The 15,272-nt window shown below is 70.9% G+C and overlaps 2 protein-coding genes across 2 annotated transcripts; both read left to right on the top strand.

Annotated features, from left to right (window-relative positions):
- Positions 1-229: 229 nt before the first annotated feature.
- On the top strand, positions 230-3,705 carry CHKB (choline kinase beta). Its single transcript, XM_074869557.1, has 11 exons — positions 230-420; positions 911-1,019; positions 1,148-1,261; positions 1,410-1,543; positions 1,777-1,881; positions 2,149-2,207; positions 2,346-2,433; positions 2,517-2,625; positions 2,725-2,831; positions 2,981-3,062; positions 3,170-3,705. The coding sequence occupies exons 1-11, from the start codon at positions 245-247 to the stop codon at positions 3,224-3,226; spliced, it is 1,140 nt and encodes a 379-aa protein (XP_074725658.1). The 5' UTR covers positions 230-244; the 3' UTR covers positions 3,227-3,705.
- A 1,364-nt stretch (positions 3,706-5,069) lies between these two features.
- CPT1B (carnitine palmitoyltransferase 1B) lies at positions 5,070-14,292 on the top strand. The gene is made up of 19 exons (XM_074869303.1): positions 5,070-5,170; positions 7,194-7,353; positions 7,428-7,567; positions 7,801-7,972; positions 8,221-8,322; positions 8,405-8,542; positions 8,678-8,755; positions 8,846-8,953; positions 9,432-9,516; positions 9,654-9,849; positions 9,981-10,166; positions 10,246-10,351; positions 11,080-11,196; positions 11,417-11,581; positions 11,671-11,805; positions 12,649-12,801; positions 13,362-13,475; positions 13,688-13,780; positions 14,038-14,292. The coding sequence occupies exons 2-19, from the start codon at positions 7,213-7,215 to the stop codon at positions 14,125-14,127; spliced, it is 2,319 nt and encodes a 772-aa protein (XP_074725404.1). The 5' UTR covers positions 5,070-5,170; positions 7,194-7,212; the 3' UTR covers positions 14,128-14,292.
- Positions 14,293-15,272: the final 980 nt, after the last annotated feature.

The following is a 15,272-nucleotide window of genomic DNA, read 5'->3' on the forward strand; positions in this document are numbered from 1 at the left end:
TTGGCCCTGGACTTGGGCCTGGGCTTGGTCCTGGGCCTGGGCCTGGGCCCGGCCGGGTCCTCCGAGCCGCTCGGCCGCACTCCGCGCCGCCGCCGGTGCCCGCAGCCGCGCCTTCACCTCCACGTTCCGCCGCATCCCCGCCGCTCCAGCCCATTGGCCGCGCCTCGTGACGTCATCGCCGGGCGCGCTTTCCCATTGGACCTACAAACGCCCCGCCCCCCGCGCCGCGACGGGCGCTGAAGCCATGGCGGCGGCGGCGGCGGGGGCGGGCATCGGGGCCGGGGCCGGGGCCGGGGCCGGGGCCGGGGCCGGGGCCGTGCCCGCCGCCACCCGCCTGCAGGCCTACGCCTGGTGCCGGGAGTTCCTCGCCGGTTCCTGGAAGCTCATCGGGCCGGAGGAGTTCGGTATCGGGCCCGTCAGGTACGAACCGGCGCCGGGGGCTGCCTGAGGGTGGGGTCACCGGCCCTGCCCGATCCCCCCCCCCACCCCGCTGTCCTCGCTCCGGGTCCCCCCGCACCACCGGTGTCCCCGTTACCCCTCCCCGGTGGTCCAGTCCCCTCTCAACTGGTCCCCCCGCGGTGGCCCGGTCCTCCCCCCAGTTCCCCTCTCTGGTGCCCCAGTCCCTCCCCAAGTCCTGTGTCTCCCCTCCGGTGCCCGGTTGCCGACTGGTGTCCCTGTCCTCCTCCCAGTGCCCTTGTTGCCCTCCCTGACCGAGTCCCACTCCTGGTGTCCCCCAGTTGCTCCCCTCACCGGTGGCCCCAGCTCCTGCCAGCTGCCCCAGTCGTGTCCCCTCCAGTGCCACAATACTGCCCCGGTCCCCGCACCCAGTCGCCCCCAGCCCTCTCCCAGTCGTACCCCAGTTTCCCCCCGCGCTCCCCGCCGGCACCCCCTGACCAGCCCGTGCCCACAGCGGGGGGCTCAGCAACCTGCTGTTCAAGTGTGCGCTGCCGGAGCACATCCTCAGCGTGGGGGACGAGCCCCGGCAAGTGCTGCTGCGTGTCTACGGGGCCATCCTGCAGGTGAGTGCAGCCCCCCACGACCGCTGGCCGCCTGCTCGGGGCTCCACCAGCATCTTCCTCCCAGCCCAGGCCCACCACCGCGGGATGGGGGCTCACCGGGGTGGGGGGCTCACGGCCTGTATCCGCAGGGCGTGGACTCGCTGGTGCTGGAGAGCGTGATGTTCGCCATCCTGGCCGAGCGGGCGCTGGGGCCGCGGCTCTACGGGGTCTTCCCCCAGGGGAGGCTGGAGCAGTACATTCCGGTACGGGACAGGCTCTGCCCCTCGCCCCATCCCGCAGGAACGTGCCTCGGGGGGCTCTTCGCCCCGGCTCCAGCACCAGGAGCTTCCCCGGGGTGGGCAGGCCGCTCCCATCGCTGCTCTGTGTGTGTCTGTGTCCCCCCCACCTCAGAGCCGGCGCCTGCGGACCGAGGACCTGCAGGACCCCGACATCTCCGGGGAGATCGCGGTGAAGATGTCGCGGTTCCACGGCATGGTGATGCCCTTCAACAAGGAGCCCAAGTGGCTCTTCGGGACCATGGAGTGGTGAGGGCAGCCGCCAGCCAGCGCGGGCGCGGGCTCCCAGCTCGCCTCAGCCCCCAGAATCCCGCCGGATCCGGAGCACAGAGAGGCTTCCGGGCCGGCTGCCAGCGGAACCCAGAGGAACAGGGCGCAGAGCGGCTCCTCGGCCGGGCTGAGGAGGTGGGGGGGTGGATTTTGGGGAGGTGGCAGCACCCAGCGGCGTCCGTCCCGCCGCAGCACCGTCTCCTGCGCTTCAGGTACCTGAAGCAGATTTCAGAGCTCACCTTCCCCGAGGAAGAGCAGCTGAAGAAGTTCAACCACCTCAAGACGTACAACCTGCAGGAAGAGATGAAGAGCCTGAGGTGAGCCTGGCCCGCCCGGGGCGGGGGTCTCCTCGCGGGGAGCCTGGGTGGGGTCTCGGCTTCTTTGGGGAGCAATTTTTGCATCCCGTGTCCTCAGAGCGTGTCCCGCGTCCCCATGTCCGTGTTCCTCGCGCTCCAGATCCCAGCTGTGTCCATCAGTCCGTCCGTCTGCCTGCCCACAGCGGTGGCCCCTGCGTCGCTGGGGCTGGTGGCCACGGGCCAGCAGGTCCTGGCCCCGCTGAGGCGTCTTCCCCCTTTCCCTCGCAGGGCGCTGCTGGAGTCCACCCCCTCGCCCGTGGTCTTCTGCCACAACGATGTCCAGGAGGGTGAGCGCGGCGGACGAGCAGCCACTTCCCCTCGCCGAGGCCGGCTCCTGCCACTGCCTGAGCTGCCCCCCCGGCTCCGGCAGAACTGGGGAGGTGCCCCCGGCCCCCCCAACCTGAGCCAGCGCCATCTCTGCACAGGGAACATCCTGCTGCTGGCCGGGCGCGAGGCTTCCTCCTCCGACAAGCTCATGCTCATCGACTTCGAGTACAGCAGCTACAACTACCGGTGGGGCCAGGGGGCTGCGGGGGGGGGGGCCTAACTCCTGCGTGTGAGCAGCCAGGGCCCTGCTCACCCTCCCCTTCCCCCAGGGGCTTCGACATCGGCAACCACTTCTGCGAGTGGGTTTACAACTACACCCATGATTCCTGGCCCTTCTTCAAGGCTTCCCCCGAGCACTACCCCAGCCGGCAGCAGCAGGTAGAGCCGCCACGGGCAGCGGGCGAGGAGCGGGGGGGCTCCCAGCGAGTTGGGGGGGCGGCTGGTGGGGGTGTCCCAGCCGCTCTGTCCCTTTTCCAGCTGCATTTCATCCGGCACTACCTCTCGGAGGACTCGGGGCGACGCAGGGACACCACGCACGAGGAGCAGGCCCGCATCGAGGAGGAGATGCTCACCGAGATCAACCGGTGAGGGGTGGAAGGGGGGGGTCCCTGTAGCCGCGGGGGCTGCCCGGGGGGGCACAATCTCGCTGCACAGAGAGGGCAGCGTGCCCCCCAGCCCCTCCTGCTGGCTGTTGCGGGGGACGCGGCGGGGCTGACGGCTGCTCTCCCATCAGGTTCGCGTTGGCCTCTCACTTCTTCTGGGGGCTCTGGTCCATCCTCCAGGCGAAAATCTCCACCATCGAGTTCGGGTACCTGGTGAGCGCTGCCCGGGACCCCCACCACGTCCCCCTGCTCTACCGGGCGGGGCTGGGGGTGTTGGGGGGGGGACCAGGTGCTCCCTGACTCCCCCTTTCCCACCCCAGGACTATGCACAGAGCCGCTTCGAGGCCTACTTCCAGCACAAGGCACAGTTCTCCTGAGCGCGGCCCCCCCCCCGGCCCTGCCTGCGACCCCTCGCTGCCGCAGCCCCTCCCCTGCCCCGGCCAGCAGTTGGGGGCGGGGGCTGGAGGGGTCCCCCTGCCCCAGCCAGCAGCGGGGGGGTCTGGGGCAGCCTGGACCAGAGGGGCGGGGGGGCTCGGCTGTCCTGGCTGCCCCTCCCAGGGTCCTGCCTGCTGGGGGGGGCCCCGCGGGGGGATGCTGAGAGGTCACGGGGTGCTGCTGGGGGCAGAGGGGTGCGGGGGACTCATGCCGGCATCTCATTCCCCCCCCACCCCCCTCCCCAGACCTCGAGGGCCAGGGCAGGATCTGCGAGCTGCTCCCCCGGCCCTCCCTGTCCTGACCTGGCTTCCCCGGGGCTAGTAGCCCCACGGCTAGTCTGGCCGGGGGCTGGGGGCTGCTCCTTTGCCCCCCCCGACAGCAGAATGTAAACTTTCAGACCAATAAACGTGGCAGTGGTGCACGCGCTGACTCGCTCTCTGTGGCCCCGTGGCCACCGCTTCCCTCCTGCTTGCCCACGGCTTGTCCTGGGGTGCCATGGGCTAGCCCAGCGCAGGGGAGGGGGCTGCCCCCCAGCAGCACGTGCTGCCCCTCTCCCCAAAATCCCCCTCCCCAGAGCCTCAGCCAGCGCTGTGGGGGGGGGGAAAGGGGGGCTGCAGCTCATGCCTGCCCGGGGCTGGACTGGAGGAGGAGGGGGCACAGGCTCTGTCCCCCACACTTCGCCCTGGGGGTGCAATCCCTGCACCTACCTCCTGCCCTGGGAGGGTGCTGCCCCCTGCCCTGCCCTCCCACCCTGCCCCCTGCCCTGCCCCTGCGACATCGGCCAGGGGCTCGTGGCTTCACTTGCCCGTTGGCCACCTTCCCCTGTGCCCCCCCCGGCCCCGGCCAGGAGCTCCCCCCGGCTGCTGGGGGGCCCAGGGCCTGGTGTTCCCCCTCAGTGCTCGCCCAGTTCCTCTTTCACCCACATACCAGCTATTTATAGCCCAGTGGCCAGTAGCCATCTGCGGGGCACGGGCTGGGGGATCCTTTTCTGTGGCTCCCCCAACCCCGGACCCCCCAGAGCTGTTGGGGGGGGCAGCAGAGGCCTGGGGGGTCTCGCCCGGGGGCTGAGCCCTGGCTGGGGCGGGCACCGGGCACACACACATGCACCCCCAATGTCCTGGGGTCTGGGGGGGGCTCTGACCGGGGGCAGCAGGATCGGGCCCCCGCCATGGCCCAGGGAAGGGCGGGGGGGGGGCGATGCAGCCCCACATGGTGGGGCTGGGTGGGGTGAGGGACTCTCTCCTTGGAGTTCCCCCCTCGGGGCTGTGGGTCCCTGCCTGGGATGTGGGTCCCTCTTGGGGTACAGGGTGTCCCCCCCAGGGATGTGGGTCCCTTCTTGGGGTGCTGGTCCCTCTCTGGGGAGGTGGGTGTCCCCCCCCCGCTGGTGTGCAGGGCCCTTTTTGGGGGACACGGTTCCTCTCGGGGGGGGCCAGTCCCTGCCCGGGGGTGCTGCTCCCATCCCAGAATGTGGGTGTCCCCCCCGGGGACGTCTGTCCCCCCCCGGCCCGGGGTGCGGGTTCCTCCCCGACGTGCCGGACCCCCCGCGGGGTGTCGGTTCCCCCCCCGGGCATGTGGGGTGCGGGTGTCCCCCCCCCGAGGATGTGGGTGCCCCCCCGGAGTTGCCGGTCCCCTCCCGGGGGTCCGGTCCCCCCCCACCCCCGAGATGTGGGTCCCCCCCGGGTGTTGCCGGTCCCCCATGGGTGTTCCGCCCCCCCCCCCCCCCCCCCCGGGTGCGGGCCCCCCCGGGGCGGTGCGGGGGAGGAGCGGCGGCCGCCGTTGCCCTTTCGGGGCGCGGAGCGGGTCCCGCCCGCCGCCGGTGTCCGGTTACCGGTGCAGGGAACCGCCGTCCCCGGGGCCGCCGCCCGCCGTCCGCACCCCCCGAGCAGGTAACGGGCACCCGGCGGGGGGGGGACCCACGCGTGGGGCGGGCACACACACCCCCACACCCCCTCGGCGCCGGGGCACCCCGCGGCCCCACACCCGCCCGGCGCCGGGGCCCACCCATGTCCGTGGGGCAGCGGCCCCCCGGCGCCCCCCGCTGCTGTGGGTCCCGCCTGTGCCCCCCGGGAGTGGGACCGGGCCCGTGGGGGGGCTCCGGGGGGCGGACGGCGGTTTGGGGGGGGCTGCGGGGCCACGGGGCTCCGGTGACCTTGTGGTGCTGGCGGCAGGGCGGGGGGGGGGTGACACCCACGGGGGCCTCGTCCCACCCGTGGACACGGGCCCTGCGGGGACACCGGAGCCTGCGGTGACACGGCCGGGCTGGGCTGTGCAGCGCCGGGCCATACTGGGCTATACTGGGCTGTACTGGGCCATGCTATACAGCGCCAGGCTGCGCTGGGCCGTGACAGGTCACACAGTGCTGTGCCGGGCAGTGCCAGGCTGTACTGGGCCGTACTGGGCCGTACTGGGCCATGCTATGCAGTGCTGTGCCGGGCAGTGCCAGGCTGTACTGGGCCATACTGGGCCATGCTATGCAGTGCTGTGCCGGGCAGTGCCAGGCTGTACTGGCCCATACTGGGCCGTAATGGGCCATGCTATGCAGTGCCAGGCCGTGCCGTGCAGTGGTGTGGTGCAGTGTAACACACACCAGCGCAGTGCGGTGTGACCGTGCGGGGTAACCATATGGTGTAACTGTGCAGCATGGTGTAACTGTGCGGTGTAACCATATGACGTAACCACACGGTGTAGCTGTGCAGTGTCACGGTGCCGTGCGGTGTAACCACACGGTGTAACCACACAGTGTAACCACACGGTGTAACTGTGCAGTGCGGTGTAACCACATGATGTAACCACACGGTGTGACTGTGCAGTGCGGTGTAACCACACGGTGTAACCACACGATGTAACCACACGGTGTAACTGTGCAGTGCGGTGTAACCATATGGTGTAACCACACGGTGTAACTGTGCAGTGCGGTGTAACCACACGGTGTAGCCACATGGTGTCACGGTGCAGTGCGGTGTAACCAAACGGTGCAACCACACATTGTAACTGTGCAGTGTGGTGTAACCACACGGTGTAACCACACGATGTAACCACACGGTGTAACTGTGCAGTGCGGTGTAACCATATGGTGTAACCACACGGTGTAACTGTGCAGTGCGGTGTAACCACACGGTGTAGCCATATGGTGTCACGGTGCAGTGCGGTGTAACCACACGGTGTAACCACATGGTGTAACCACACGGTGTAACCACGTGGTGTAACCATACGGTGTCATGGTGCCATGCGGTGTAACCACACAGTGTAACCACACAGTGTAACCATATGGTGTCACGGTGCAGTGCGTTGTAACCACACGGTGTAACCACACGGTGTAACCATACGGTGTCACGGTGCTGTGCGGTGCAGCGGTAGCGGTGACTTGCTCCCCACCGAGCTGCTGCCGTCCCCCCCGTCCCGGGGACGCCGTGTGAAGGGCACCCTGAGCGCCCCCGCACCGGGGACACCCCGGGGGGGCTCCCCTGCCCCCAGGCCGCGGTTGCGGCAGCGCTGGGGCTCAGCCGGCGGCGTTCCCGGCGCGGGGACGGCGTGTGCCGCGGGCCGGCACGGGGGCAGGTGCTGCCTCGGCCTCCCGGGGTCTGGCTGCAGCAGCTGCCTGCGAGCGGGGGCGCGTCCGCACTGCCGTCCCCTCGCCGGTGCCGCGGCCGGCACTGACCCTTCGCTCAGTGGGCGCCCGGCCAGCGCCGCGTGACTGGGCTGCGGCACGCGCCCGGGGTGCTGGCGGGACACGGCCGGCCTGCCCCCGCCACCGCCCCACCACTGCCACCACTGCCCCGCCACCGCCCCCCCCCGCGGCTGCTCCCGCACCCCGGCACCGCAACAGACCCCCCACCCCCTTTCCTCCCCGAACCGCAGTGCCGGGCAGGGGTGTCCCAGCACTCAGCACCCCCCGTGCGCCCCCCGCAGGTGCTGGCAGCCCCCCAGGATGGCGGAGGCTCACCAGGCCGTGGCCTTCCAGTTCACCGTCACCCCCGAGGGCTTGGACTTCCACCTCAGCCGCGAGGCCGTGCGGCAGCTCTACCTCGCCGGCATCTCCTCCTGGAAGAAGCGCTTGGTCCGCGCTAAGGTGGGGGCAGCCAGATGCTTGGGACCCTCCTGCAACCCCGTCCCCACAGCCCTGACACCCCCCTGTGCCCACAGAACAGCTTCCTGACCGGCGTGTACCCCGCCTCCCCCTCCAGCTGGATGGTGGTCGTGATGGCCACCGCTGGCTCCTTCTACTGCCAGGTTGACCCCTCCCTGGGGATGATCGCCCGCATCCGCCACTGCCTGCCCGAGAGGTGAGTGCAGGGGGGACACATACACACCCCCCCTGCGTCCGTCCCGTCCCCCCCCCCGCCCCCAGCATGGTCCCAGCACCCCCGGGGCCCTGCCCCACTGGCAAACCCCCCTTTGGAGACCTCCCCATGACACGTCCCCCAATGCCACGGACACGGCCCTGCGTGGGAACATCCCTGAGGGAGGGGTCGTGGCCTTTATGTGTCCCCCCCCCTCACCCCGTCTGCCCCCGCAGCCGCCTCCTGAGCTACGAGAGCCGGACGATGGTGAGTGCCGCGCTCTTCTCCACTGGCGTCTGGCTCTCGGCCGTCCTGCTCTTCCGGCAGGCGCTGAAGCTGCTCCTCTCCTACCACGGGTGGATGTTCGAGCCCCACGGCAAGATGAGCCGCAGCACCAAAATCTGGGTGGTGAGCAGCCCCCGCAGCCCCCACCGGCACCGGCAGCACCCAGCGTGGGTGCGGGAGGGCGCAGTGCGTCCGCGTGCGGGTGCCGGGGCGCTGGCGGCAGCCACGAAGCTGCTGGCGGTGGGGACGAGCCGAGCCCGCGCCGGGGCACTGGGACAGTGGGTGCCGGGGGGACAGCGGGCGCGGGAGGGCTCCTGGTGCCGCCGGCGCGTGGCCGTGCCGTGGTGGCTGAGCCCTCGGCGTGTCAGCAGGCGCTGGTGAAGGTGCTGTGTGGCCGCAAGCCGCTGCTCTACAGCTTCCAGACCTCCCTGCCCAAGCTGCCCGTGCCCTCCGTGGAGGCCACCGTCACCCGGGTGAGGGGCCGGCGTGGGAGGTGGGGCGGCCGCGGTGGGACGGGGACGGGGACGGGGGTCACACCGAGCCCCCTCCCCATAGTACCTGGAGTCCGTGCGCCCGCTGATGGATGACAAGAAGTTCGGTGAGATGGAGGCTCTGGCCAAGGAGTTCAAGGACAAGACGGCTCCGCGGCTGCAGAAGTACCTGATCCTCAAGTCCTGGTGGACAACCAACTACGTGAGCGACCCCCCAGCCCCAGCCCGCGGCCCTGCTGACCCCCCATGATCGTGAGAGGGGGGGACTTGGGTCCCCTGGGGCCATTAGGGGCAGGGCAGGGGGTCCTGCACCCCATCCCTGTCCCCGTCCCTGCAGGTGAGCGACTGGTGGGAGCAGTACATCTACCTGCGCGGCCGCAGCCCGCTCATGGTCAACAGCAACTACTACGCCATGGTGAGGCGGGGGGGGGCGACCACCGGCACGACCAAAACCCCTACCGGGTGCCCCCCGGCATCGTCACCAAACCCCGTCCCTCATCCCCAGGATTTCCTCTATGTGACCCCCAGCCACATCCAGGCTGCCCGGGCAGGGAACGCAGTTCACGCCATCCTGCTGTACCGCCGCAAGCTGGACCGCGGGGAGATCCCCCCCGTGAGCACCCGGGGGGGGGCTGGGGGGCAGGGGAGGCTGCGGGGCACTGGGCTGGGGGGGTCAGGGGAGGCTGGGGGCGGGGGGGAGTTGCCGTGAGGCTGGCACAGGGTTCAGGGGGGGCTGGAGGGCTGGGGGGATCAGGTAGGGCTGGGGGTACACAGCTGGGGAGGGTCAGGTGGGTCTGGGGGTGTCAGGGAGAGCAGGGGGGCAGGGGTAGGGTCAGGGGAGAGTCACTGTGGAGCTGGCACAGGGTCCTGGGGCTGCTGGGGGGCTCAGGGGGGCTGTGGGGCACAGGGATGGGGGGTTCAGGTGGGTCAGGGGGTGTCAGGGAGGCTGGGGGGAAGGAGGGAGTTGCCATGGGGCTGGCACAGGGTCTGGGGGCTGCTGGGGGACTCAGAGGCGCCAGGTTTGGAGGGTTGGGGGTCAGAGGTGGGGGCGCAGGCACCCTGGCCCCCCCTTCACCACCGCCCCCCCCCAGATGATGGCGCTGGGCATCGTGCCCATGTGCTCCTACCAGTCGGAACGGATGTTCAACACCACCCGCATCCCCGGCAAGGAGACGGGTACGGGGGTGTCGGGGGGGGTCCCCAAACCCTCAGCAGCGCTCAGCCCCCGCACAGTGCCTGTCCCGGGGGGGGGTGGTTCTGGAGCCTTGGGGTGACTGTGACACCCCGTGTGTGTACATGTGTCCCCCCCCCAGACACGCTGCTGCACTTGGTGGACAGCAAGCACCTGGCCGTGTACCACCGGGGCCGCTTCTACAAGGTCTGGCTCTACTACGGGGGGCAACTGCTGCCCCCCCGAGACCTGGAGCTGCAGTTCCAGCGCATCCTGGACGACCCCTCGCCCCCCCAGCCTGGCGAGGAGCGGCTGGCGGCACTCACCGCTGGCGAGAGGTGCCGGCAACCCCCCCCACGCCCAAGGAGATGCTCCGGGATGAGGGTGGGGGGTGGAAGGCTGCGGGTTGGGGGTCAAGGTGGGGGCTCAGCATCGCCTGCCCCTGCCCTGACACTGGCGGCACCGACAGGGTGCCCTGGGCCGAGGCTCGAGCCCGGTTCTTCAGCCACGGGAAGAACAAGACGTCGCTGGATGCCGTGGAGCGAGCGGCCTTCTTCCTGACGCTGGACGAGGAGGAGCATGGCTACAGCCCGGGCCGGGAGGGCTGCATGGACACCTACGCCAAGTCCCTGCTGCACGGCCAGTGCTACGACCGGTGGGCACCGCCCCCCCCAGCACCCCCCACCCCCCCACATGGTGCCCCCCCTGCCCTCACCCCCCCCTTCTCCCCGCAGCTGGTTCGATAAGTCCTTCACCCTGGTGGTCTACAAGAATGGGAAGCTGGGCGCCAACGCCGAGCACTCCTGGGCCGACGCGCCCATCATCGGGCACCTCTGGGAGGTAACGGGGGGGGTGTGGCACCCCCGGGCTGGGCACCCTGCGGCTGGGCACCCTCCTTGGGCACCCTCCAGCTGGGCACCCTTAGTTTAAGACCCCCAGGCTGGGGACCCCCATTTGGACACCCTCAAGCTGGGCACCTTCTTTGGGCACCCTGGGGCTCAGGACCCCCACTGGGCACCCCTACCCCCAGTTGGGGACCTCCAGGCTGGGGACCCCCATTGGGCACCCCCAATTGGGCAGCCCCAGTTGGGGACCCCTACAGGGCACCCCAGGGCTGGGGACCCCCCTTGGGTACCCCTAATTTGGCACACCCAGGCTGGGGACCCTCCTTGGGCACCCTGGGGTTCAGGACCCCCATTGGGCACCCCTAGTTGGGGACCCCCAGGCTGGGGACCCCCATTGGGCACCCCCAGCTGGGGACCCTGATGGGGCACCCCAGGGCTGGGGACCCCCATTTAGGCATCCCCCAGAGCTTGGCACCCCCAGGGCTGGGCACCCCCAGGCTGGGGACGCCCATGGGGCACCCCTACCCCCATTTGGGGACCCCCGGCTGGTCACCTGGGGTGAGTGGGGCTGCGAGGGGGCGGGGGGGGCGAGGGGGGGGGGGTGTGGGGCGACACTGGGGGCGACTGGGGCAGCCGGGTGGTGGATGGGGCAACACTGAGGGGCTCGGGGGGGCTGGGGGGGTGGTGCCCCATGCTCAGGGACACCTTCTCCCCCCCGCCCAGTTCATGCTGGCAACAGACAAATTCCAGCTGGGCTACACGGAGGGGGGGCACTGCCGGGGTGAGCCCAACACCCAGCTCGCCCCCCCGCAGCGCCTCCAGTGGGATCTCCCCCAGGAGGTGGGTCTGATTTCCCCTCCCCAGCCCGACAAGCAGGATCTCAGGGGTCCCCCCCCTACCCTGACAGTGGGGTGGGCTCCATGCTCCCCACGGGATCGCTGCGCTGGGGTCCCGGGGCTGAGCCGCCAGCGTCCCCCCCACTGTCCCCAAGGTGAAAGTGTGGGGGGCGGGGGCGGTGCTGTGCACCCCATCCGCCACGGCCATGTGTCCCCCCCGGCAGTGCCGCGCCGCCATCGAGGGCTCGTACCGCCTGGCCAAGGCCTTGGCCGACGACGTCGACTTCTGCTGCTTCCAGTTCACCCAGTTCGGGAAGGGGCTGATCAAGAGGTGCCGGACCAGCCCCGACGCCTTCATCCAGATCTCCCTGCAGCTCGCCCACTTCCGCGTGAGCCGCCGCGGGACGGGGATGGGGGGGGGACACACGTTTTGGGGGGACACACATGGGGACAGCATCCCCCCCCGGCCTCTCCGCAGGACAAGGGCCGCTTCTGCCTCACCTATGAGGCCTCCATGACGCGGCTGTTCCGCGAGGGCCGGACGGAGACAGTGAGGTCCTGCACCGCCGAGGCCATCGCCTTCGTGCGCAGCATGGCCGACACACGGCAGACGGTGAGCGACGTGCTGGGGAACACACTCCGCAGACCCCCCCGAACCCCCCAAACCTCCCCTCCGAGGTTGAGGCCATCCCTGTGCCATCGGGCTCAGCCAGCACATCCCTTGGGGACGTCCCTGTCCCTCGGGGGGGTCCCTGTCATGAGGGGGTGTCCCCATCCTGCACAGTGGTCCTATCCCTTGGGGAGGGCCCCGTTTCTGGAGGAGGGCCCCATCCCTTGTGGGGGTCCCCATCCTTCATGGGGGTCCCCAACTCTTGGGGAAGTCCCCATCCCTCATGGGGTTCCTCATCCCTCATGGGGGGTCCCCATCCTCCATGGGGGTCCCCATTGCTATATCCATATTCCTTGGGGACGTCCCTGTCCCTAGAGAAAGTGTCCATCACTTGGGGAGGTCCCCAACCCTCTTGGGGGTCCCCAACTCCTGGGGAGATCCCCTTCCCTCATGGGGGTCCCCACCTCTGGCAGATGTCCCTATTCCTTGGAGACATTCCCATTCCTGGAGAAATTGCCCACCTCTGGAGGAGGTTCCCATCTCTTGGGGAGGTCCCCGTCCCTCATGGGGGGTCCCCAACTCTTGGGGAGGTCCCCGCCTCTCATGAAGGTCCCTATTCCTTGGGGACATCCCCATCCCTGGAGCAGGTCCCTGTCCCTGGGGGTGTCCCCATCCCTCCAGGACACCCCCATCCCTGGGGACCATGTCCCCCCAGTGCTTGCACAGCCCTTTCCTCCCCCATGGCAGGACCCGGGGAGGGGGAGGCCCTCGCCCCGCTCAGAGCCACGGGGGTGGCCGGGTTGGGGGTGAGGGGACCCCATCCCTGAGCCCATCCCCCCCCCGCAGCGAGCCGAGCGCCAGCGGCTCTTCAAGCTGGCGGCCGAGCGACACCAGCTCCTCTATCGCCTGGCCATGACGGGCGCCGGCATCGACCGGCACCTCTTCTGCCTCTACGTGGTGTCGCGCTACCTGGGGGTGCAGTCCCCCTTCCTGGCCCAGGTGAGCCCTTGGGGGCGCGGGAGGGGCAATGCGCCACGGCAACACACCCCGGCATGCGTGGGGTGCAGGAGTGCACAGTGGGGTGCAGTGGGGCACTCTGGGTTGCAGTGGGGTGCTCTGGGCCACAGTGGGGTGCTCTGAGGTGCTCTGGGGTGCAGTGGGGTGCTGTGGGGCACAGCAGGGTGCAGCGGGGTGCTCTGGGGTGCAGTGGGGCGCAGTGGGGCTCAGCAGGGTACAACAAGGAACAGTGGGGTGCAGCAGGACGCCCTGGGGCACAGTGGGGTGCTCTGGGGTGCAGTGAGGTATTCTGGGGCGCAATGGGTTGCAGTGGGGTGCTCTGGGTTGCAGTGGGGTGCTCTGGGGTGCAGCAGGGTGCTCTGGGGTGCAGTGGGGTGCTCTGGGGCACAAGTGAGACACAGCAGGGTGCTCTGGGGTGCAGCAGGGTGCAGTGGGGTGCTCTGGGGTGCAGCGGGGTACTCTGGGGCACAGCGGAGTGCAGTGGGGTGCTCTGGGGCACAGTGGGGTGCTCACCCAGCGGCACCGACGCCCGTGGCGGGCAGGTGCTGTCGGAGCCCTGGCGCCTCTCCACCAGCCAGACCCCTCAGCAGCAGCTGAAGATGTTCGACCTGAGCCGCTTCCCCGACCACGTCTCCACTGGCGGCGGCTTCGGCCCTGTGAGCATCTGGGGGGCCCCGGGGGGGGCCCGTGGGGGCGTGTGGGGGTGCAAGGGGCGGGTGTGTGGTTCTGGAGGACACCCCCCCCTGTGGTTCTGGGGCAGGCACGTGCCCCACGCTGGGTGCCCCCAGACCCACGGCCCGGGTGGGTGCCCCAGGGGTGCCCTGGGGGTGTCCTGGGGGTGCCCCGACCCCACTCACCCCCCTCACAGGTGGCAGATGATGGCTACGGTGTCTCCTACATCATCGCCGGCGAGAACCTCATCACCTTCCACGTCTCCAGCAAGTTCTCCAGCTCCGAGACGGTGAGAGACCCCGGGAAGGGTGGGGGGCTCGGGGGAGGGCCTCTCGCGGGTGGGGGGGCTCGGGGGGGGGCCCCCAGGCAGCGCAGGCAGCGGCGGCTCTCCTGGTGCTGCAGTTGCCGTGTCTGTGCTGCGGGGTCCCCTGTGGGTCTGGGGCAGCCCCCCCGACCCTGACCATGACCCCTCCGTGTCCCGGCGGGGGGGGGGGCCCTGCCCGGGGCGGGGGGACGGGACACGGGGGTCACGGTGTCGCCCCGCAGGACTCGAAGCGCTTCGGGAGGAACATCCACCAGGCCATGCTGGACATCGCCGAGCTCTTCGACAAGCCGGGCGAGAAAGGGGGGAAGTGAGGGGGGGGCGGGCTGGACCCCCACCCCCGGGGGGGGACACACAACACACGGAGCTGGGGCTGGCGGGGGCCACCCCGAACCCCGGTGCTGGGAGGGGGGGACGGGGGGGGCACAGCGGGGGCCTGGCTGCTCTGTACATGCTTCCAATAAAGGCTGTTGGTGTGAGCCCCCGCCCCCGGCCGGGGTCCCCTGCGCCCCCCCCCGGGGGTCCCGGCAGCCGCGGGCAGCGGGTGAAGGGTGCAGGGGGGGGGAATGGGTGACCCCCCCCCGTGCCGCTGCGCCGCGCCCGCCGGCCGCCTGCGTGGTGCTGACGCGGGGTGTGCAGCGGGGCGCGGCGACAGGGACGGGCAGGGACGGGCAGGGACAGGCGCTGCGCAGAGCCCCTGGGCCGTGTCCGACGCGGCGGGACACGGGGACGCCTCGTCCCGGGACGCGCCCCACGGCGGGGGGGGGCGGCACCGTCCCCCCGCGCCCGGCCGGAGCCCGGAGCTGCGGCACAGCCCGGCCCGTGTCTGCGGGGGGGGCAGAGGGCTGAGGGCCCCCCGCTGCGGGCACCTGCTGGTCCGGGGGTGCTCCGGCCCTGGGGAGAGCACAGCCTGCCTGCACATCCCTGCCTGCACACCCTGCCTGCACATCCCTGCCTGCACACCCTGCCTGCACATCCCTGCCTTCCTGCCTTCACATCCCTGCCTTCACATCCCTGCCTGCACACCCTGCCTGTGCTGCCGGAGCCGCCCACTGTCCCCAGGCAGAGGGACACTGTGGGGAGGTGACCCCGCAGTGACACCCCCAGAGGGTGCTGAGCCGGGGCCCCTCCTGCCCCCCGGCCCCCAGCACCGTCACTCCGCAGAGCGGGGGGGAGCCCCCAGTCCCATATTGGGGTGACATCCTGCACCCCGACCCCACATAGGTTGGAACCCGGAGCCCCCAGGTGCGGTGGGGACCCCGGGGGGGCTCAGGCCTCTGCGGGGCGCGGGGAGGGGGGGGGGGGCGGAGCTGCCGGGCCGTGTTCCACGGGAGCCGCCCGGGCTGGGCCCGGGCCCGGGCCCTCACCCCCACCCCCACCCCGGCCCTGCGGGGGCGCTGCGTGCCCGGGGAACGGCACCTCTGCAACGGGGTACTGCCTCCCGGCACCCCGGTCCCCC

This window comes from Strix uralensis, chromosome 5 (genome assembly GCF_047716275.1).
Source record: "Strix uralensis isolate ZFMK-TIS-50842 chromosome 5, bStrUra1, whole genome shotgun sequence".
In the NCBI taxonomy this organism is placed as follows: Eukaryota; Metazoa; Chordata; class Aves; order Strigiformes; family Strigidae; genus Strix; species Strix uralensis.

Excerpts from the sequence above, each read along its gene's own strand:
- CHKB (XM_074869557.1), top strand. The coding sequence starts at position 245 with ATGGCGGCGGCGGCGGCGGGGGCGGGCATCGGGGCCGGGGCCGGGGCC. Across the intron at positions 421-910 it reads TTCGGTATCGGGCCCGTCAG|CGGGGGGCTCAGCAACCTGC; the intron begins GTACGAACCGGC and ends CCGTGCCCACAG. Across the intron at positions 1,020-1,147 it reads TCTACGGGGCCATCCTGCAG|GGCGTGGACTCGCTGGTGCT; the intron begins GTGAGTGCAGCC and ends CTGTATCCGCAG.
- CPT1B (XM_074869303.1), top strand. The coding sequence starts at position 7,213 with ATGGCGGAGGCTCACCAGGCCGTGGCCTTCCAGTTCACCGTCACCCCC. Across the intron at positions 7,568-7,800 it reads CGCCACTGCCTGCCCGAGAG|CCGCCTCCTGAGCTACGAGA; the intron begins GTGAGTGCAGGG and ends CTGCCCCCGCAG. Across the intron at positions 8,323-8,404 it reads TGGAGGCCACCGTCACCCGG|TACCTGGAGTCCGTGCGCCC; the intron begins GTGAGGGGCCGG and ends CCCTCCCCATAG.